Below are 23798 nucleotides of genomic sequence, written 5' to 3'. Positions count from 1 at the left end.
GTCATTCTAGATTAGCAATCCCTCCATCCGATTCCAGAAGTTTCACTCCAACATCTGCTCCCAATTTCCAATTGCATTTCTCTGTCCCGTCACTTGTGTTCTTCGCCATTTTATCTAGACTTTTCCCCACCTCACACCATGTACTACGGTTATCTGTACAGTCTGCTTTGTGAAGCATTTTCAGAAGGTTCACTTCACGTGAATCTTCGCTGTCGATTTCTAGTCCGTGTATTTGATACTCAACAATTTTTGATAGAATACTACTAAATCTCCCACAGCCCGCAGGCAATTCTTGTAAATAGCCCTACCTTATGGTTTGACGACGTTGTTTGTGTTGGATTTTCAATACCACCTGCAGATCGGTTCGGGTAGCACAATACTTTACTGTCTAGGTTGGATCGGTCACCCAAGGTAAGTGTTATACTATATCTTCTACCGAATGGGTATTCTAAGATACACATCTCTACAATTTGAGTTCGATACATAAAACCCTAACAGTTTAAGCTTGAGTTCTATTTCTTGTTTACTGCCTTACTCCTCTTACAGTATAGATATGTGAAAATCTATAATTTTTAAGCACATGCATATCACTTTTGCGTATTAATTTCAATTCTAGGTTCAAATCAGAATACTATACAAACAATATTAGAGAAACTATCCCTGGAATACTTTCTCTATTTTCTTAGATTCAAATCAGAATCAAGTTAAGCAGCTATTTGGACTTAAGTCTTTAGCACGGATACAATACTGGTAATTTATGATTGTTATAAGCAGAAATGTTCAAACTTTTAAAGCAGGTCTCTATTGCAGGTGGAGTAAAAGGGAGATCACCAACACTCTGTAAATTCATTTTTGGTATTAAAACATTTTAAGTTGATACATACTTAAATTATCTTTGATATATTGTTTTAATAATGCTTAGCCACTTAGTAGAAAAATCATCTTTGATATTAACTTGTCTTTATTTGGCTATAAATGTTTGTTCATGATACTATGAATTTGTGTGTTCTTTTCTGTGTGTGTTTTCTTAGACTTGAAATTCCATATTTCATCATGATATCCTAGTATGTAGATTTAGCAGGGGATTTTGAATCATGCCCACATGTCTAACATAACAAAGATCTAGATGACCTTTAAGTACAACCTTTTTGTAAGAAAATGTATTCTGCAGTTCCAAGCAGTTTGTTTCGCATTTGTGGATAAAGAGTAAGTTCAACTTCTGACTGATCAATCTTCAAGTGTGTGTTTGCTTAGACTTGAAAATCCATATTTCATAATGGTATCCCAAGTATGTAGATTTAACAATATGGATCTCCCATTTTCCTGAAATTGTATTTTTTTAGATCTACAAATTTTAATATGATTAACTGACTCTAGTCTACTATTATAGTTGAGCCTATAAATACTTGAGCCTTCAAGAACCTAGAGCATAGTTTTAAAATTTTTTATATTCAATTGCTTTATAATTAATGTCATACATGGTGAAAGATATATGAAAGATATATGATGCTTATGTATGGCCATCTTACAGCCAAACTTTATTATTATTTGTATCTATGTATCTCTCCATACTTATATTTACTTAAATACTACACTATTTCTTATTACTATTTTTATTTTATATTGCAGTTTGGTAATGGAAGCTCTTAGTTTTTGTAAAGCTAAATCTCAAAGAAAAATATGCTGCATAGGTATGTCAGTTTTACATTGAAACCTTTTAGATCCAATTTGTTTGGACTTGTGATTTGTCTTGTGTAAATTTGATGAGATAAAAAAACAGTAGAACCCTGTTTGATCTCCTCCTCATCCCGAGGTGAAAAATTTGAAGGTGTCGATTGACATTGATATCTGTCTTAGACATTAGTACCAACTGGCTAAGGATCTTTGACTCTTAGGTTGCTCTCACATTGTGAGACTTATCCTTATCTTTCTTCTCAAACTTCATCCATGTGACCAATTCATCTGCCCATGCAGATTCCAAACTCTGCATTCTCGATCTGCATATATACTGTCAAATTCAAAAATAAGTTTAATGGTATTTTCACTCCGGTCTCTCGAATTTCTTTGCTCCTTCCTCCAGTTTCTTCATCTGTTGGTAAATTTATTAAATAGAAAGGTGTAGAGTTAGTAACCATAATTGAATTAAACAACTAAGATTAGGTGTGCATTTAAATTTTACCTCTATTTGCAGTAGTATGCTTCCTCCAGCTACACATTTTCACAACCAATTTGGAGATATGAATTTTTAATGATAGATTTTTCAGAATCTGAGGTCACACATTCATTCACTATTACATCAGAATATAAATAATACTCAATATTTTGTATTCATCCTAATTTCAATTTTTTATATTTATATAAAAAATACTAATTACTGATATTTTAATTACTTTAATTCAAATAATGCAGGTTTAAACTTATTCCAATACTCTTAGAATACATTACCTCTTAACAGGCAAATGGGAGATCCATAAATTTGAAGGCAGGTACATGCTCTTCTTCATTTAAAAATTCATTAGGCTTGCTTTAATTAAAGAAGTATAAAAGAGAGTATACACAAATAAGATAAAAGTAAACTAAACATTAGAATTATATTTATATATAGAGAAGAGATGTGGAAATAAATTTATGCATTGCATTCAAAATATTGTATGTTATAGTTATATTATTATATAGGGAGTAACAAAAAATGGACAAAAAGTTTTTTTTTTTTTNTGGCCAAATTATATATGACCCAAAAGCATCCCACTGAACTTTGTTAAATCAAGAAAAAAATAAACTCAAATATGCTAGCTCTTCATTTTGTCTGAATTGTCATAAGTGATAAAGTATTTTTCTTAATTACTTTTGATAAATATACAATGTTGCATAAAACATAGGAGTAACATATTTGTGTAATAACAAAATTATAAAAATTAATGTTAACACTCCCCACCTTCTAAAAAAAACATTGTGTTCTAATAACATGTCCGTCCACACACAGACACACATATTAACACAAATAATTCTAATAATTATTATTTTTAGATGAACTCGAAACTATTACTCGAGTATGTGTATATTGAATGATGAAAAGCTAACATCTTAAAATACAAAGTTATGTATTACACAATATAGCAATGTTGTGCCTCTTGAATGAGATATTACAGATGAAATTTTCTTCAACTTGAAAGAAATTTCTATCTTTAATATCTCATTTAAGAAGAGCTGTGAATGCTGGAATCCATCCATTCATAATTTGAGTTGTGGCTCGTCTGGGAAAGTTTAATTTGGCATTAATGTAAACTTTAGATATACTCTTGGGGAAGAGAGAAGTTATGCAAGAATGAAAGTTAATATTAAACTTTATTATATATCAATATTTGTAGAAAGAGAAAGCAATACAGTAGATTCTTGCAATAGTGCAAGTAACAAGGTACGGAGTATAAGATTTGTATAATTTTTCATTATTGAAGTAATTTTAAACTCTCACTAAATGCTCGAGCATATATAGGAACATTTGGAAAAATGCATATTGGACCAAGAGCCGAATTCGTCTCACTGCAAACTTGAACAAAACCATCTGAGTTTGAAAGAATATTAATAGTCCTTCCATCTCTAGTTAAATAAACAAACTTCCATTCTTGGGTTACTAGATCAATGGAAATTACATACGCTATGAACCCCTTATTTTTGTTATCACTCCTATGACCTTCATATCCCGGACATACAAGCAAATGATCATGACCTCCCAACTTCCAAATCCCTATTGGCTTCCAAGTTTCATTCCAGTTTCCTTTTAGAGTCCAATACTTATGATAGTCAATACTTCTGGTGCAGTCTATGCTTGCATGCTTATGCCAGCAAATATTACCATCATTTCCGTTCATTAACAAAATCTCAATGCAATCCCCAACCTTTGCATAACCACGACAACTAAGTAAAGCGATGTTGTCATTCATGATGGTAACCGAAGCAACCTTGCTATGAGATGGGAACTCGATTATCCCAAAAATTTCATCACTAAAGTCAAACCAAACCAAACGTCCAATCCTTGGGTCGCCAGGCCGCTGCCGAATTATCGGGCCACTAGACCGCCAATAATACCTCCCTTTTAAATAAAAACTTTCATTGGAATCCACAGGAACATGCGGAGCCTCATCAATTTGTCTCCAACCCCATGAACCATCACCAATTTGGCTACAAACCATTACAATTTCATAGATATCCTTGCTTTCAACATGCGGATATTGAAAATACCAAAGCATCACAATCTTCCAAGACATGTTTTTAGACAACCCAAATCCAAACCCATTTGTTATCCAATATTCAACAGGTTTTTTTATGGCAGGTACCTTAACAGAGGGTAAATTCTTAGTTTCTCGAGTAAATGGATTCCATATCAGAATATCAAAAATCAAGTTTGTACCATCACTTTGATAGAGAATCATATCGCCTCTGCCAAAAATCAAACATAACATGCCATCACAACATATGACATACCTTGTTCTTGAATTTGTTATGTCTAACTTTATGCGCCCGATCTCATCAGACTCAGATTCTTTGTAAACCAAATTATATAAATTATTACCATCTAGGCAGCAATAAGAAGCATCAAGCTCTAGAACAGAAAAATCATCATTTTTTTTCCGACTAATTTCGTAGTGTTTATGTATAAAGTCACGATCTCTTTTTATCAAAGTATAAAAAAAGTTACAAACACATTTAAATCGCATCAAACCCTTTACCGATATTCGGGATAAAATCTCGATCAGCGCATCCCTGGGTAATTTGCAATTCTCCAGCGCATCCCTGGGTAATTTGCAATTCTCCATTTGTGATAGATATTTGTAAGTCTGTTGAGGGTTAGGTTTTCGGCGCGATTGAAATTGGTATTGTGGTTGTTATGGCCTATGGGTTAAGAGTTCAATGGCGGGGTGTATATATACACGAAATCGGCAGATTGGAGATTTTTTATTTTAAAGCCTATTAAATTAAACGGCCTATTTTATACCTAATATATTTTTATATGTATAATATAATCCTAAGTATGTATAATTATCGATTCTAATTAGGGATGTAAATGAATCGAATCGAGTCAAATATCTAACTATTCGATTCGAATTTGACTATTTTGAGAACTATTCGAATTCGTATTCAATTCGAATTTGACTATTTTGAGAACTATTCGAATTCGTATTCAAATCGAATTTGACTATTTTGAGAACTATTCGAATTCGTATTCAAATCGAATTTGACTATTTTGAGAACTATTCGAATTCGTATTCAATAAATATTCGAATCTAAAATTTTATTCATATTCGATTCGACAACATTATTCAAATATATTCGGTTCGACTCGAATATTCGTATTCAATAAATATTCGAATCTAAGATTTTATTCGTATTCAATAAATATTCGAATCTCAAATTTTATTCGTATTCGGTTCGACAACATTATTCGAATATATTCGGTTCGACAATATTAATTATCAAATTTATTTTAAATCCTATCCTATCTATAATAAAGCAAAATCCTTTGGTGAAAATTTTTGGTTCCAATTCCCGCCTACCCAATACGCCGCCGTTTTGGAAAGAAACTTTTGGGATGCCTGTATTAATTATCAAATTTATTTTAAATGGCTTAATTGAAAAAAAGTCTGTTCGAAATACAAATAAACATCTTTGGGAAACGAAATCTTTGTATTAAACATCATGTCTTTATGCAACATCTGAATTAGAATTATTTTTACATTTAATGCTCAATGGTAGGCATCTATTGTGTTCACATTTACTACAAGAAACAAATCATAATTGCAAGTTTCAATAACTATATGCATTGAATTACAAATGAATTTTACAAATTCCAAAACTAACATTAATTTAAATTAATAGAGATGAATTTAAAATTCAAAATAAATATTTACACCAACCTATACATTACTTCAACATTATAAATAAGAAGGCAAAATTGTTCCTGCTGGCAGAGTAGTCAGTTTGTCATATTGGAGAGCAATATGAACTCTTTGAGGCTGCAATAAAACGACAAAGTAGAAGCTCCATCGAGACTGCAACTAAAGAATGAAGTGTCATTTTCAGCTATAATAGCAGGTAAGTCTTCCTTCTCTAATTTTGGTGGAATAGTGAATGAATGCATAAACACATATTGTGCACCAACTGTTTGTATAAAATTAAATTTTGCAGAAACAACCATTCCAATATAAAGTGGCGGAGCAATCAAATTATTATGGTATAATAAATACAGCTTTTTTAACCCAAGGAAAAGAATAAACGGGTCCATCCCATTCTAACCACATGAATGGGGCAAGCAATGGTATGGACACACATGCTCAGAATGTAATATAGAAACCCTTTTTAAAATTTCAACAGCATACCAAGCATGGCATTGACACTTGAAATGAGTATATTATGATCACAATAGCAAGAAAAACTCTTGCTATTATTAAGCAGGTCATCTATGGTCATATTACTAGGAAAGCATTCACAGCAGTAAAACATATTGCAGTACAAAAGGTTCAGTTGCAAGCAATCAAGTTGGAATTTGATAGACCAGTACAAACAGTCATGAAGAGGATTTAATGGATCTGTTATCATTGGCTGCTCGAGGAAGACGGAAATAGATTCAAATAAAGGTACAGTGATAATTTTTTTTTGCTACCTTAAGAATACACTAGCAGTTGTCCCGTGCGATGCACGGAAAAATATTATATTAACAAAAATAAAGTGTTGTTGTATAATAATAATAATAATAATAATAAAGAATATTATTTAAAGAAAAATTAAATTACAAATTATTAAAAACCTCTTTGTAAATTACATTAGTAAGTAGCAATTAATTTTTTATTCATCACAATTAATTTTTTAGTTTACAATTAATTTTGTAAACTAAATTAATAGTCATTGCATATGACATTATGAGTGCAAATTGTCTTCTGTTAAATTTGGAAGGCATCATTAGATCTGATTGGGTAATAGTCATTCTAGCGATTAGTAGTTTTGACCAAGCATTAGGTCCTCTGTTAAGATGTTTGCTTCAACAACATGGTTAGCTAATTTGGTACATTTAGATGCAAACCGAAAAAAGAGTGGGCCGCAAATAATATATAAAGCACTACCAGAATTTACTAAACAGTGCACCATGCCAATCTAATTGGGCCAATCTATCTATATAATATTATTATTGCAAATTATGCCATGAACCCGGGTCACCTTGCAAGGTGGACCCATGTACATGTTCACAATAATTTGTAAAAGAGTTGTCTACACCTAAGCTCTAATTGTTTCATACTGTTCTTGTAAAATAATCAATTATCACTACAATAGTAGCAACTACAATTTATATATTAAAGTTAAAAATTCTTAAAAACTTCATTGTATACAACATTTCATATATAAAAAAAAAAAGGAAATATGAGGTTTATCCATTTATAAATTTTTATTATTCAATTATTACTTGTTAATTCTCCTCAATAGCCTAGGTATAATCCTCTTTGACGTAGGACACTTCATAAAAAATTATTCTCCTCAATACCACTTCATAAACCCATTGCATGATCCATCCTAAAAAATTACAAAATTGAAAAGAAAAATAAAACCTCAATTCAAGATTACCGTAATTCATTAACCATACATTCCATCATAAATTAACTTCTTTGCAGAAAGAAAAATAAATTACTAAGAAATAATTGAAAAAATAGCAACAATACTAATCATAGTAATAATTATATTCACATGAAAATACAGTACAAAAGGTTCAGTTGCAAGCAATCAAGTTGAAATTTGATAGACCAGTACAAACAGTCATGAAGAGGATTTAATGGATCTGTTATCATTGGCTGCTCGAGGAAGACGGAAATAGATTCAAATAAAGGTACAGTGATAATTTTTTTTGCTACCTTAAGAATACATAAACCAATATAGAGATTCAGAATAAAAACAGTAGAGAAGTAAATCTTTAACTTCAGTTTGTATTCAAATTTATTATTTAATCCAAACTTATAGACAAATATCATGATAATCTCAACGAAAAAAATGTTGTTGCTAAAGTCCATGATTCTGCAAAAGTGTGTGTATCTATATATATATATAGAGATATACATATATATATGCACGAAGGAAATTAACAAAAAATCATCATTATATACCTGTAAAGCAAGCAAAAGATCATCTTCTATTTGGATGATCTTATATTGGCTTTTGGCATGAACTCAAATTGGCTATTAAATATTTTCATATATATGTATACTGAAAAGGTAAACTCAAAATAAAAAGCTATAGAATTAATTCACCTTATAGATAGGGTGGTGTAAAGGGCAAACAAGAAGATAATCAATGCCTAAGAGTGATCAATGCATGTTATGTCTCAATTAATTTTTGCAAGTAGTACTTCCAATGGAGCAGAATTCATGGTAAAAGTAATATTTAACAAATGTGTGCATAGGTTTTAAAAAAAAAAAAAAACAAATGTGTGCATAGTATTTCCTAATGTAATTTTATGTTATGAATTGTGTATACATATTTTTTTTATATTCTTATTCTGTTTGTAGGAATAAGCTTAATTTTCCAAATTTATTTAATAAATTATTTATCTAAAAAATTTCAAATATATTCAGGCAGACGAAAGAAGAAAATTTTATACATAAATCAGCAGAGCAGAGAATCCAAATTGCGAAATGGAAAGAAACAGATTTCATATTCTGTATCAAATAGTCTACACAGTTAATTACTATTACCAAACCCTAACAAAGAAAGCAATCACTCAGTGGCACAATCATTCAAATATAAGATATTGCATTTGAATCACTAGCATGAACCTATTAATTTCTGACATTGGAAAAGAAATTTGTTAAACTGGAAGAGGAATAGATAGATGAAACGAAAATTGAAAGGTGAAACCCAAACCGTATTTCTAATTCGTACAAGAATTTTGGACTAATAAAAACACTTACTTTACGATGAAGCGATTCAAACACACCACATGTTCGATGGATTGCCTCACAGGTATCCTGAGAGATCGGCTTCGAACTCGGAAGGTCCGCACGTAGATAGCCGTAGGCGCCTATGGAGGGGAATCGGTTCCGGACAGGCTGCGAGATAGAGAGAGACAATAAGAGCGCGGAGTCAAAGATTCGTAGCTGCCGATGGAGGAGAAGCGGAGCCGCCGAGGCTGTGAGATAGAGAGACGTTGATAGAAGTGCGAGGCTGAGAGAGACGGGGTTGGGCGGCACAGAAGATGGGTTGGGGACTGGGGTAGTTTGTTCTGGGCGTGTAATAGTTGTATAAAATTTTGTTTTAAAAAATAGTATAAAAATTATTATTTTACATTTAATTGGGAGTAACAATTATTTAGTAATATAATATGTGTTTAATATATATATAGAAATAATTAAATATGATATTTAAACTTTATAATTTGTGATTTTATATTTGTAGTGTTGTTATGGTGTTTTGTTTGTATATTTTTTTATGAATTTATTATTATATAATATTATTTTAATTAAATTTTTTATTATAGGTATTATTTTAATATTTTAATTAAATATATGTGCTAATAATTATTCATATCAAATCAACATAATTATTCAATGTAAAATTTTCAAATCTCATGTGATAATGTGATATCTTTCTTTTTTAGTATTAATGACTCTGTTACGATGCATTATTTGTTTATAACTATATCATGCATGTAGTATCTAATAACATAATAATACTCTGTATATGCTAATAGTATGGTTTGATATTCAATAAAACAATCAATTTAGTATTTCTAAAGAGTTATACATTTTAGAATGAGTTTTCAAGAGTAATATTTGATTTTATCATTTTAAAAACATTATCAACAATAAAATTACTTAAATTTTATGCCGTGCATCGCACGGGACAAATACTAGTCTCTATCTCTATCTCTATCTCTTATTATAATAATAAAGAGAGGGGATTTGGCCTCTCATTTGGCTCCATTTTCCTGCTCAACTTTTGGGGACTTTATTTTCCTTTAAAATTGTTGTTTAATATTTATTGCCTGAGACTTTATTTTCCTTTAAAATTGTTGTTTAATATTTATTGCCTGATGAATTCAAATGCCTTGGTAGCAGTTATTTTCCTTTTAAAATTGTTGTTTAATACTCCGTATTTATTACCTGATAAATTAATCTGCCTTGGAATCAGTTTTGTATATTCCACTTTTCAATGCTATTAATAGCTGACAAAAGTATCCATTGATTGATAAGTAATTAATTAGTATCATTTACTAATGCAAAGTTCAATTTTACAAGTTAAGTACAAGCATGCTAAAATTAATGATTACTCATTTTGAATTTATATTTTGGTGGGAAAAAGACTAAATACTTGCCCTGCTGTTGAAATCCCATATTTCCATTTCAGATTTAAAGCACAGGGAGAGATAAAGATCAAGAAACAAGAGGTGGTTAGTCATTATTTCCATTCATATTATTTTATTAAAGCTCTATTTTATAAAGAACTGTAATGTTACGTAAATGCTTTAAAAACATTGAATTTTCATTTAGAAGCCGACTGTAAATACTTAGAAGCTGCCTGTAAATACATGTTTCAAGGTAAAATCCCATATTTACACTAAAGCAAAGGGAAAGACAAGAAACAAGAGGTAAGGTAAGGTTTTAGTGTATGAACTTCTCCCATTTTTTATATGTATGCAATGATATTTGGATAAATGATTGTGTGATTCTCATTTGTTGTGGAGAAAAGGGAGACTAGGAGAGGCAAAGTATAATCTGGACACACATGCACAAACTGTTAGAAATCCGTTTCAACAGGATACCAAGCACCCTGTGGCCCTGCATAACCAAGGATCCTTAATGCACACCTGAAATCACAATAGCAGATCATTAAAGCAAAAGGAAAAGATCAAGAAACTAGAGGTGACTACTAATTAGTCATTACTCATTAATTCCCTTTGTACCACTTTAAAGCTATATTTTATGAAGACTTGAATTAATTGTACATATTTTATAGTATGCAATTCCTCTATTTTACAATAACACTTTTTAAGACTTTCAATTGCCATTGACACCTGAAATCATCATAGCAGAGTATGATCTTAATAGCAATGCAATTCAAACTCATGTAAGTTAGAAAGTACACTTTTAAAAGATATTGACAACTTAGAAATTAGAACATATTTATAATAATTAATAAGCATAGTTGTAATGTATGTTATAAATTCATCTCAGTAGAGTCAAATAACAATGAAGTATGTAACTTACTAAGAGTACAACCAAACAATGAAGTAAAATTCTATCAATAGCACAACTGTTGAGCAACAGAGTTATCTATGATGAAAGATGATTAAGTATTCTGCAATAAATGAAAAAAAAATTCTTTAACAAGACTTCTTATCTTCGCTACAGAATATACGTATGTATGTGTTTGTATAAAATTAGTAATTTTATCTTGGAATAATATAAATAAAATTTACCACAAAAAACTCTAATGAAAAGAAATAGCATTGCTCAACAGGTAATCGAATGAGAAAAAAATACCAGTCAGGGTCTTCTGGCATAGTCTCCGGCTCTCCGCTTCCACCAAAGTGAACATTTCCAGATCTATAACCAAAAAATCTGAAGAATGAGAAAAAAAATACCAATAAATACAAAACTACAAATAAACACAGTCAGGGTATTGCTGAGGATATTACCGTTGTGATTGCCAACATCTCCACCTCCATGAATGGCCGAAACCGAATTGAGGGTCTTCTTCTTGCTCTTTATCTTCTTCTTCTTCGTTCACCTGCAATTCCTGAACGGAAACGGCACTATCCTCAGAACCAAGCACTGAGAAACATATCTAATCTTTCCATTTCAGAGCTCCCGAACACCCATCGTAACCGCATTTCCGATCACCATTTCAAATTTGCGCAAAATCAAATTTCTTAAATGGTTGACCAGTATTCCCTTTCGCTTTCCTCCACGGCTGGTGGGGGGATAAGGGTGCCAGAAGAAGAGCGGCTGTAAGAGACATGATGGGGAGGAGCGGAAAGTGGAGTGAAGGAGGCCTGCGGAAGAATATGTGTTTTAGGGTTTCAAACGGGTGGGTTATAGGATTTATAGGACGGGTTGTTGGGTTTGGGTTAGTTGGGTCGGATCAGATTGTGTTGGGCTAGATTTTAATATCAGAATAATCCAAGTTATTATAATGGGTTGGGATAAATATCGAGTCTTAACATATACTCCTAACGTTTTGTAAAATTTATTTTTTTTAAATAGAAAAAAATTATTATTATTTTCTACATCAAATTTAGATCTGTAAAAATTATGTTTTGTAATCTGTTCTTATATTGTTAAACTTAAATTATTATAATATATATATATATATATATATATATAGAAGTTGGCTCATATGCGGACTGTAGTTTAGATGCGGTCGTGTGGCCTAATCAGCACCGTCCAATTTCATTAATCTTACTGAAATTAATATGTAGAATGATGTGTTTTATTAAGTATATTGATGAATTTTAAGTGAATAGACGCATTTGTGTATATTGTGTGGAATGGTGTGTTTTATCGGTCCTCTGGTGCGTTTTAGTACGTAGAATGGTGTGTTCTGTAACATACATATATTGCGCGTTGATTTGATGAGTTGATATGATCTAATGGCTGAAAATAGGCCACACGACCACACCTAATGACCCGGCCACACCTGAACTCTACCCTATATATATATATATATATACCCTATATATATATATATATATATATATATATATATATATATATATATATATATATATATATATATATATATATATATATATATATATATATATATCGTGCATTGCACATGTATAGTTATTTCACCAGATCATATTAAATTTTAAATATATAATTATATTATAATTTGTATATATAATATAATACTCCTTAATTTTTACATATAGATGCGGTGTTATATTTTTCCAAATTTCTATGTCATAACTATCAATAAAAGTAAAAGATAAGCTTCAAAGCATGTTGGTTTATTATTTAAATATCATATTTCTAATTATGTACAGCTTTATGTGGCTTTATCTAGATTTAGTAGTCGAAAACCACTTAAATTTTTGATTTGCGGTGATTCAAATAATCATTGCAGTAAAACTATGAATATTGTGTACAAAAAGTGTTTAAGTAATTTGTAATTTAAAATTCAAATTAAATTATTAGTAGTTGATTTATTATGTGCGTTATTTTAACTTTCAATATGGTGTGTTTGGAAAGTAGGAAAATGGTTTCTGGAAAATGATTTCTGGAAAATGTGTCATTTTTCAGAAAATATTTTCCTTTCTTGTGTTTGGCTGCAGAACAGAAAACTGCGTTGGTGTGTTTGGCTCATTTTCCAGAAAATGGGTAGGAAAATGAACAGAATTATATAATTGAATATTTTAATTAATTTGTTTAAATGTAACAACATTTATAACAAATATACAATCCAAAAAATAAAATAATCACAAAAAATCACAACAAAATAATATCTATCTCATAAAAAAAATTAAAAAAAATAATAAAAAATAAAAGTGGCCGACTGGTTTCAGATGTCAAATAAAAAAAAATAAAACTCATAATATCTATCTCATAATAAAAAATAAATAAATTATTACTTAAAAACAAAAAGGAAAAGTTGAAGATGTCAAGAAGATGGGATGAAGATGAAGAAGTTAAAGCATTTAGGAGGCCTAAGGAGATGGAAGAAGCAAAGGAGAAGGAAGAAGCAAACTTTGGAAAATGACTTCCCCCAAAAAAAAGGGGAAGTCATTTTCCATAAAATTGGATTTATTTTCCATTGACCAAGAAGTTCATTTCCATTGACTATATTTTCCCCCTTCTTCTCAAACACCAAAAACTTGGAAAATGATTTCCAGAAATTATTTTCCGAGTTTCCAAACACACCCTAATATAAATTGTAAATGATTTATTTAGATTTAGGATATTCTTTGGGTTGTGACATATAATGTAATAGATATATTTAAAGTTTACGAAATTATAACTTTTATATATGTAAAAAAAATTATGTTATGTGTGTAATATTTTACATAATTTCATACTAATTGGTTATGGTTCAATATTTTTTAAATATTGTTGTGTAACGCATGTGTGTTATACTATATTTTATTGAAATTTTGCTGTTCAAAATTTAGGCAAATACACTATATACACATATCAAATTTAAACACTTAAGAGTTTTGAGAAACATACGTTATTAAGATTGACCTAGAATGATTATTACTCATGTACAACGTTCTCTCTTGACAATAGTCGAAGAATAATATACACTATCATCAAGGGAATGTCAAACATCAATTTTAGGTTAAAAATTGGAGGGTAATTTTTTCTCAGGATTATATTTGTTTCTTCCTAAAACCCATGGAATTAAAATCTTAGGGGGCATGAGATTTTAATTCCATAAAAATAAGGGAATTACTATTCTATGGAATTGCAATTATCTCCAACCAAACAAAGGAATTTATTTGTCTTTAGAATTAAGTGATAATGTAATTGTAATTTTCTCCAACCAAACGCTTCGTAAATATCAATTCTTAATTTAATTGCAAATATGTATGTTCATAATTTTATGATAACAAATCAATAACAATATATATATTTATTAAATAACAAAATCTTATAAATGAATGATACTCATATTTCTTTTTTATATATAAAATTTAATAGCATTTATAGTTTTTAATAACATAGCATAATTTTAAGATTTCAAATCTTTAGTCCGTGCATCGCACGGGTGGCATACTAGAATATATAAAAGCCACAAACAGGTCAATAAAGGTCAACTAATTTTTCCCGCTCAATGATAGTATTCTAGATTCACAGTGTTGGCTAATAGTAATTTGTATTTGACATATATATTAAACTATTTATGTTTTCAATGCACATAGAAAAGGATGAAAATTAATGGATGGCAGACCTTTTTCAATATCAAAGCATTGGGAACTGAAATTGTCTGTTCCAAAGCTTGGCAATAAAAATCAATGTGTTTCCAACTATAAAGTAAGTCATTCACACTCAGAAGTAATCTTCCACTTAAATCTTAATCGGCAATTTACTGCCTTCATAGCTTTCTTCAAGCTTTGGCCTTCAAGTCATCATCACCTTGGTCGTGAAATGTTTGAATCTTTTGTTATATAGCAGCGAAGGCCTCATCAAAAAGGTTTGCAACGAAACAGGATAGATCACGTCCTCTCCTTATCCTCTAAAGGTAAATACTGAATTTAATTTATTGTTCTAATTATTTTTATTAATATTTAGGCTTCGATTGCCTTCATTTCCTATTAGGTGGGTACATGTATGGATTTTAAAGCTAGGTGGAAAAAGACATAATTTGAGTAGTGAAGGAGTTATGATTGTCAATATTTGGATGGCATTAGAAAGCATGACTTAGAATTATGAGTTTTGTTTTAGCTTTGTTAGTACCAGGTAGTTTATCTTGATTTTCTGGATTTTTTTAATAATTAGTTTGCTTCTATTTCTTTGTTGGGTGAATAGTTTTAGCCTCTCTGTATCTCTCCTTACGGTAATACTGTGTTTTGGAATCCTCTGTATATTGAAACACTATTAATCATAGTGGGAAAATACAGTCTCACATACGTACCCAAGAAGCACGATGTTTTATATGAACCTGTACAGTTGCTTTAAGAGATTAGCTTTTATTCTTCTTACATAAATTTGAGTTCTAAAATTTAAAACTCTTGATTCATACAAAGTTTCATATGTTTTCACTTCCATCATGCATCTGAGTTCGATCGGAATACAGAATTCTCATAGGACAGATTAACTCATCATGAAGAAGTTACAGTCTTCTACATTTATTGGTCAGAAGAGGAAAGCTAATCCAAATTACAAAGGTAAGTTATCAATTTCTATTGTCTTAAATTTCAGTAATTTAAGTAGTCATTTCTTAGTGATTAAATAGGCTACATCTACCGATTTTTTTTTTTTTACCAGAAGTCATTTCTTAGTGAACAGTAGTCATTACGAACTGAGAAAATCAGAACCGGAGGTTCAAGAGAGTAGAGACATTTATTTATTTATTTATTTATTATTTATTTTATTTTTCTATTTATTTTTTACTGCACTAATAATAACTGTATTAATTTTTTACTTAATAATAATAACAGTAATAATAAACATTGTATGCGTATAACTATTTTTACTCCATATTAGTTGCTGTTAATTCAAACATATTTAATGTTATGTGTGCAGAAAATTGTTATCCTACAAATAATAATGGATCCCGTAATACAACTCAACGTGGTTTTTATGGTGTTTTTCAAGCATCATTGTCTACCCCACTGAGTATAATAACAAATGGTTAGTATATGGTTTATTATGGCATGCTTGAAATTGTATTTGCAATGTGAGGATAATTACGTATTTTTTACGCAGATGTGTTACATACAACAATTTCCAACACTTATTGTACATCGCCTCATGGTGTAGCAAGTGGTAGTAACATCGACCATAACCAGAGCTGTAGTTCTAGAATACCTCTAAGCGATGTAACCAATGGTATATATTATATTTAATGTTTTAATTAAGTTTTAAAAAAATATTTAATATTTTGAATACACATTCTTCATTCACACATCTTTAAATTGTCTCCTGATAAATTAGATAATGTTGAGATTCATGGATTATTGGATCAAAGGTCTGCTCAAAATAACATGGAAAATGAACAACAGACACACACTTATTGGCGAAACTTAAACATGGAATTCGAAGCGGTTGCCCAGCAAATTCCCTCTCCACCCTTTGTAACCCCCGGTAATATATACATTTCTAACACATATTATATGAGGATTTGTTATTCTATATATGTCTAAACTTATAAGTATTGCAGTTGAATATGCAGATTTTGGTGACCCTAACAATACGTGTGAACATTGTTCATCGGTGTTTTGGTACGAGGAAAGATTAAACAAGGCTAGAGATAGTAGGTCCCCTAAGTATTCAATTTGTTGCGGTCACGGGAAGATTACATTGCCGACTATCTCACGTCCACCGCAAAAATTATACGACCTCTTTTTTAAACCCGGAGATAAAAGAACATGTTTCTTGGATAACATAAGGGCATTCAATAGTATGTTCTGTTTTACATCAATGGGTGGTAAGGTTGACAAGTCTGTAAATAATGGTAGTGCACCACCGGTATTTAGAATCAATGGACAAAATTTTCACCTAATTGGTAGTTTACTACCAACTGATGGTTGTCAGCCGAGATTTGCACAGTTGTATATTCACGACACAGATCATGAGATTAACAATCGTATAAATTCTGTCAGGTAGTTTATAAATACTTACCTTTTTGTACATCTACGTTTCCTACTATTTCATTTCTTGAAGGGTATTCTAATTTTGTTGGCCAATGGGTTTCAATTTAGGAAAGATCAAGACAATGATAGTAGACACGTTGATGTTGTTGCTGACATTAAGGAGGTTCTAGATGAGCACAATGTCTTGGTTAAATCTTTTCGCAATGCTAAATTTGAGATCGAATCTAACCCACGAGTTGAAATTAAAATGAGACTAATTTGTAAAAGGTCTGAAGATGCTAGAACATATAACTTACCGACAGCCTCAGAGGTTGCTGCACTTATTGTTGGTGACCTTGACCCAATGCTAGGCGAGCGTGACATATTGGTTGAGTCTAAATCTGTTACCTTAAAAAGAATAAGTGAGTTGAACCCAGCATACTTACCGTTGCAGTATCCACTACTTTTCCCGTATGGCGAGGACGGGTTTAGGGAAGATATCCCTTTTGGTGGACATCGTGCATGCCAAAGTACAGGGAGACAACGGGTTTCAGCAAGAGAGTATTTTTCTTTTCGTATACATGAACGATTAGGAGAAATTTCTACCATACTTTATGCAAAGAGGCTTTTCCAACAGTTTTTAGTTGATGCTTACACCATGGTTGAATCGGAAAGGTTCTTATTCATAAGGAACAATCAAAAAGCTCTTAGGTGCGAAGCATACAAAGGATTGTCCGATGCATTGACTCGCGGTGAAATTGAACCCAGCACGCAGGGAAAGCGCATAATTCTACCATCGAGCTTTACGGGTGGAGCTAGGTATATGATTCAGAACTATCAGGATGCAATGGCCATTTGTCGTTGGATAGGGTATCCAAATTTATTTATTACATTTACGTGTAATACAAAGTGGCCGGAGATACAACGTTACCTCGGGTCACGAAACTTGAAGGCTGAAGACAGACCTGATATTGTGTGTAGAATTTTTAAAATGAAGTTGGATTGTCTAATAAAAGAACTACGGTCAGGTGAATTGTTTGGTCAAGTATCAGCAGGTAGATTATAACATGTATTTAAAACTATATATACTTTAGTATGTTGTTGCATAAAAAGTTATTGTTTAACTTCTTATGTATTTTTTCTTTTTGAACAGTTATATACACCATTGAATTTCAAAAGCGTGGCCTACCACATGCACACATCTTGCTGTTTTTAAAAAGAAGCGATAACCTGTCCTCTACCAAATTCATGGACTCCATTATATCTGCAGAGATTCCAACCAAAGACAATGACATTGACTGCTACAATGCAGTGGAGGAATTCATGGTTCATGGACTATGTGGAGTTGCAAGGAAACATTCTCCATGTATGGTTAATGGGAGGTGCTCAAAGCATTTTCCTAAAAAGTTTGTTGACTCATCCCATTTTGATGATGATGGATACCCAATTTACAGGCGTTGAGATGATGGCCTCACAGTACAAAAGAACGGTATCCAACTAGATAATGGGTACGTTGTTCCACACAACAGGTACTTACTTTTGAAATACCGCGCACACATGAACGTTGAATGGTGCAATCAGTCTCGATCTATTAAATACTTATTCAATTATGTCAATAAAGGGAATGATCGAGTCACAACGGAATTTTATAAAAGCACCATTAACGGAGATGGTACCGAGTCAGTCGATGAGATCAGCATGTACTACGATTGTCGATATGTATCTACGTGTGAGGCTACATGGCGTTTGTTTGGATTCGATGTGCAGTTCAGGAATCCAGCGGTTGAGAGGTTAAGTGAACAGGTTGAGCTTTCACTTACCGGATTGCCAGTCGATTGTGTTCGACGATGATGATAGTGTTGACTCTGTGTTAAAACGTCAGACTATTGGACAAAGTATGTTCACTACATGGTTTGATGCTAACAAAAAATATGCCGATGCTAGGGTATTGACTTATATTGAGATGCCCAAAAAATTCGTTTGGAAAAAAAACTCAAGGGAATGGCTTCCAAGGCAAAGGGGATTCTCTATAGGTCGTATTTTTTACGTTCCGCCAGGAAGTGGTGAAGTGTATTACCTTAGATGTTTGTTAAATATAGTACGTGGTCCAACTTGCTTTAAAGACATACGAACACTTAACGGTGAAGAGTATGCGAGTTTTAGAGATGCATGTTATGCAAGAGGCTTAATAGATGATGATAAAGAATACATTGATGCAATAACAGAAGTCAGCCATTGGTCATCAGCTCATTCAATGCGAAAACTTTTTGTGACATTGTTGATATCAAACTCATTGGCTCGGCTGGAGATAGTATGGAATGAAGTATGGCTGCATCTCGCAGAGGATATCCAATTCAATCAACGTCGATGTCTTTCGGAACCAGGTGATATATAACATGATTATGAAGAACCTTATTTATTCGTTTGATTATGTCACAACTGTACCAATTGCTGGTCTTTGACATGTTCCCTTTCTTTGTATGTAGATTTGGTGTTAACAGATGATGAGAAACAAAATATAGCATTGGTTGAGTTGGAGAAGTTGTTAGCAATTTACTGCAAATCATTGAAAGATTTCCCCCAAATGCCAATTCAAGATTACATGCAAATAGATTGTTACTTGAAGAGATGTCATATGACCGTGAAGCTCTTGCAAGAGAAAGTGATAACTTGTCACGTAAACTAACTGATGAGCAAAGAGGAGTCTATGCAACGATACTTGAGGATGTTGCATCTAACAGAGGTGGTTTGTTCTTTGTCTACGGATACGGTGGAACCGGGAAGACGTTTCTATGGAGGGCATTGTCTTCGGAATTGCGGTCTAAAGGCGATATTGTTATCAATGTTGCATCAAGTGGTATAGTCTCATTACTTTTACCTGGTGGAAGAACTGCACACTCAAGATTTGCAATACCAATTTCCATTACAGAAGACTCAACATGTAATATTAAACCTGGTAGCGATCTTGCTGAGTTGATTGTGAAAACAAAGCTGATCATATGGGACGAAGCTCCAATGATGCACAAACATTGCTTTGAAGCATTAGACAGAACAATGAGAGATTTACTACGAGTTATGGATCCGTCAAGTGGAAATAAAACATTTGGTGGGAAATCAGTTGTATTAGGTGGAGATTTTAGGCAAATACTACCCGTGATCCCTAAAGGATCTAGACAAGACATTGTATCTGCATCTATCAATTCATCATATTTGTGGAATAGTTGTAAAGTTCTTAGATTGACAAAAAATCTCCGTCTAAATTCCATGCTACCTGGTCTTGAAATGCAACAGCTTGAGGAATTTGCTAGGTGGATTGCAACAGTTGGAGATGGTACTCTTGGGGGTCCGAATGATGGTTATGCAGAGGTGCATATACCAGATGAGATGTTATTAAACTATAATGGTGACCCGATCGTGACGATTGTGGAAAACATATTTCCGATGTTTAGGAATGGCGAATGTGAGCACAGTTACCTTGAAAGCCGGGCTATTTTAGCACCAACACTTGATGTTGTTAACTCTGTAAATGATTATATGAGTAACATGCATGTGGCTGAAAGCAAGACATACTTTAGTTGTGACACTATGTGTCAATCTGAAACAAACAGCGGTGTCCTTGTAGACGTACACACTCCAGAATTTCTAAATGGATTGCGAGCATCAGGCATACCTAATCATTCTTTAACCTTGAAAGTTGGATCACCGGTCATGTTACTAAGGAACATTGACCATTCCTTTGGATTATGCAATGGCACTAGGTTGATGGTTACTAGACTGTCTGAACATGTTATAGAAGCCAAAATAATGACCGGTAACAATGCAGGTACAAGGGTGTTAGTTCCTCGCATGACTATGACACCGTCAGATCCGAGATTGCCTTTCAAATTTAAAAGGAGACAATTTCCTTTAATGCTTTCATATGCAATGACTATTAATAAAAGTCAGGGACAAACGCTTTCTCATGTGGGTCTGCTATTGAAGAAACCGGTTTTTGTTCATGGTCAACTATATGTTGCAGCATCTCGAGTTAGCAATCACAAAGGTCTCAAAATCTTAATTTGTAATGAGTCAGAAATGCATTGTAATTCAACTACTAATGTTGTTTACCAAGAAGTCTTTAATAATCTTTAATTTTTTGTGTGAACAAAGGTTATTTCATTTATTATTGTTCCGTAACATTATAATAATTATTGTTTCCACTAACTTATGAAAATTTGTGTTCGAAAAGTTAAGTACTTATATATTACATACCTTATTCATTACTGATTTAAAATAAATTTTTAATATTTTTATTATACAAACATGAAGTAGATGTGGATTCCGTGCATCACACGGGTCAATTACTAGTTATATATAATAAAACAAAATCTTTTTGGTGAAAAGTTCCCGCCCAAATAATAGGCTGTCGTTTTGTAGAGTTTGGGTAAAAAGTTCAGGATACATTTAATACGGCACCGTTTAGTATGTAATTTGTTTAAACCAAATTTTTGGATAAGCCTTTTCGAATTACGACTTAAACATTTCATTAAATCATTAATCACGAATTAATAGCGGTCATATTCCTTAAATATACTTCGTCGAATCGACACAAACGTTTGGATAAAAGATGTTTGCTGTAATATAAATACATGTATAATGTAGTTGTTTCAAACTCTAACACCATCAGTACAATATCGCAGATGTAGTTGTTTCAAACTCAAACACCATCAGTACAATATCGCAGCCTATTCGCATCCAATCTCTGATCAGAATGTATCCAGTCTACATTCACGGTCATGAGATTTCACCTTACAACGATTAGTAGAGCAATGAAGGTTCAAGTGGTTGGGTAGTTCGACTTTCCTGAAAGAAAAGGCAGTGAAGCCATCAAGTCTAAAGAAGTGGTTTTCCATGATTCAAAGGTATTTTCCTAACCTCTGAATTTACAGCTATAATAATAGTCGATCTGTGCGGTGAGCAAACACTCTGTCATGAGTATATGTTCAATTTCCATTCCAGTCTCAGTTATGGCAAAACAGTTCATTCATCCAATCAAGCTTCAATTGAGTTTCGTTCCATAACAGATATATACCAACTCAAAGAGCTTTGCTCATTACAATTGTTACTAATATAATAAATTATTATTGTAAATTTATGTACATATTTCATTGTATTTCCAGTCAGAGTTCTAAGAAATGCATGGAATTTGTCTAATGGGGCCAAGCTAAAAATAATCTGTATCTCCTCTATTTCTTATTAAGAGATAGTTTAACTTGCAGTTTATGAAGAGATAGTTCTATATATGACAAATAAAATAAAGTCATCTTTCAGATGATCATTTAGAAAAAAAAAAAAAAAAAAAAAAAAACTTGGGTTACAAATAAAACAAAGTTACCTTTCAGATTGTCAACATACTCACAAGCCAGAGTATCAATTTTATAGTAGCACAGAGCACACTGGACATGCCTAAGTGGCAATAAACGAGATTGATTCTTACTCTATATAAATACGGCACACTGTATGTTGCTGAAAGATGCTTTGAAAGATACATTCGGATTTAAATCTTTATTTAAAACAATAAAAATATTTGAATTCATTCACAGGTTTCTGTTTTTAAGAAGTATAGTTAGCTTAAAGTTTTGAATGGTGTTTTACAACCAAAAAATTATATAAACTTGAAAGTTGAAACTATGTGGTTTGACAAATAAGTTTTACAGAAAATGGAACTTCATAGTAGCACAGATCAAGTACTGCTATATAAAATAAAGTAATGGTTTGAACACTTCAAAAACTAGATTGACTGTTATAATTTGAACATCTATATATGAATTAGATGCTGAAATTCATGAAATATCTTATTATAAGTTTATAAATGTACCCCCATGGTGGTCAGATTCCGCTAAAGATGCAGAGGTAGATTAAGGCCCTGTTTGGTAAATAATCAGTCTATCAGCCAATTTTGGCTTATTTGATCACTATTAGTTGTTTGGTTAATAAGCTTTTTATAACTCTAAAATACTAAAATTCAAAATGCTACTCAAAGTAGCATTTTCAATTAGCTTTTTGAGAAAAAAAAATTACCATTAAATCGCAATCTCAGGGCTATCTTTACCAACCATATAGAGCTCCTCCAGATACAAAATCTTCTACTTCCAAGTTTTTACACATCCTCTCACGGACATAGAGGTAAAATTTATCAGTACAAAATATTTATAGTTTTGAGAGAAAATACCAATTTCATTTTGAAGTAGTAGACACAGATTAAACATTGGAGTATCAACATCGCGTGAAGTATCCTTTTCTTGATTTCTTCGTCTCCGCCCTCCTTAAAACTGTTAGGCACTGGGTTTTCTACAAATGTAAGGTCAGATTCACCTCTTGAAAGATGAATCTAGAAATAAAAGTAGAAACATAGCTCAAGGTCCAAATTCTAGGGTCAGTAGAGAGTAAAGGAGAAGAAACAGAGATGGATTTGGAACAAAGAAATGACCAAGCTATTTTTCCTCTTTCTCGGTCTATATATATATATATATATATATATATA

At 32.0% G+C, this 23798-nt stretch overlaps 1 protein-coding gene and 4 long non-coding RNA genes across 7 annotated transcripts; 2 read left to right on the top strand and 3 right to left on the bottom strand.

The window, feature by feature from the left end:
- On the top strand, positions 1-6398 carry LOC116006983. 3 transcript variants are annotated; one of them, XR_004095190.1, is made up of 6 exons: positions 1-411; positions 811-855; positions 1630-1691; positions 2410-2486; positions 5972-6090; positions 6184-6398. It is a non-coding gene; the product is annotated as an uncharacterized LOC116006983 (long non-coding RNA). The 3 variants fall into 3 exon arrangements; XR_004095189.1 differs by having other exon boundaries at positions 5967-6090; XR_004095188.1 differs by lacking the exons at positions 5972-6090; positions 6184-6398 and having other exon boundaries at positions 2410-2711.
- On the bottom strand, positions 3319-5113 carry LOC116006982. The gene is made up of 2 exons (XM_031247537.1): positions 4728-5113; positions 3319-4437 (listed from the first exon to the last, which is right to left on the bottom strand). Exon 2 carries the CDS (start codon positions 4428-4430, stop codon positions 3447-3449), a length of 984 nt encoding a protein of 327 aa, XP_031103397.1. The 5' UTR covers positions 4431-4437; positions 4728-5113; the 3' UTR covers positions 3319-3446.
- A 109-nt stretch (positions 6399-6507) lies between the features above and the next one.
- LOC116006984 lies at positions 6508-9299 on the top strand. The gene is made up of 3 exons (XR_004095191.1): positions 6508-6632; positions 7744-7870; positions 8961-9299. It is a non-coding gene; the product is annotated as an uncharacterized LOC116006984 (long non-coding RNA).
- Positions 9300-10488: 1189 nt separating this feature from the next.
- Positions 10489-12061, bottom strand: LOC116007150. The gene is made up of 3 exons (XR_004095204.1): positions 11675-12061; positions 11520-11582; positions 10489-10843 (listed from the first exon to the last, which is right to left on the bottom strand). It is a non-coding gene; the product is annotated as an uncharacterized LOC116007150 (long non-coding RNA).
- A 9747-nt stretch (positions 12062-21808) lies between these two features.
- Positions 21809-23746, bottom strand: LOC116006317. Its single transcript, XR_004095110.1, has 2 exons — positions 23336-23746; positions 21809-22117 (listed from the first exon to the last, which is right to left on the bottom strand). It is a non-coding gene; the product is annotated as an uncharacterized LOC116006317 (long non-coding RNA).
- Between the last annotated feature and the right edge of the window lie 52 nt (positions 23747-23798).

This window comes from Ipomoea triloba, chromosome 15 (genome assembly GCF_003576645.1).
Source record: "Ipomoea triloba cultivar NCNSP0323 chromosome 15, ASM357664v1".
In the NCBI taxonomy this organism is placed as follows: Eukaryota; Viridiplantae; Streptophyta; class Magnoliopsida; order Solanales; family Convolvulaceae; genus Ipomoea; species Ipomoea triloba.
The sequence above is the reverse complement of the archived record's forward strand: the minus strand, read 5'-3'. Positions and strand labels throughout refer to the sequence as shown.

What these genes read in the sequence shown, in the direction of transcription:
- LOC116006982 (XM_031247537.1), bottom strand. Translation starts at nt 4,430, where the DNA reads ATGATTCTCTATCAAAGTGATGGTACAAACTTGATTTTTGATATTCTG.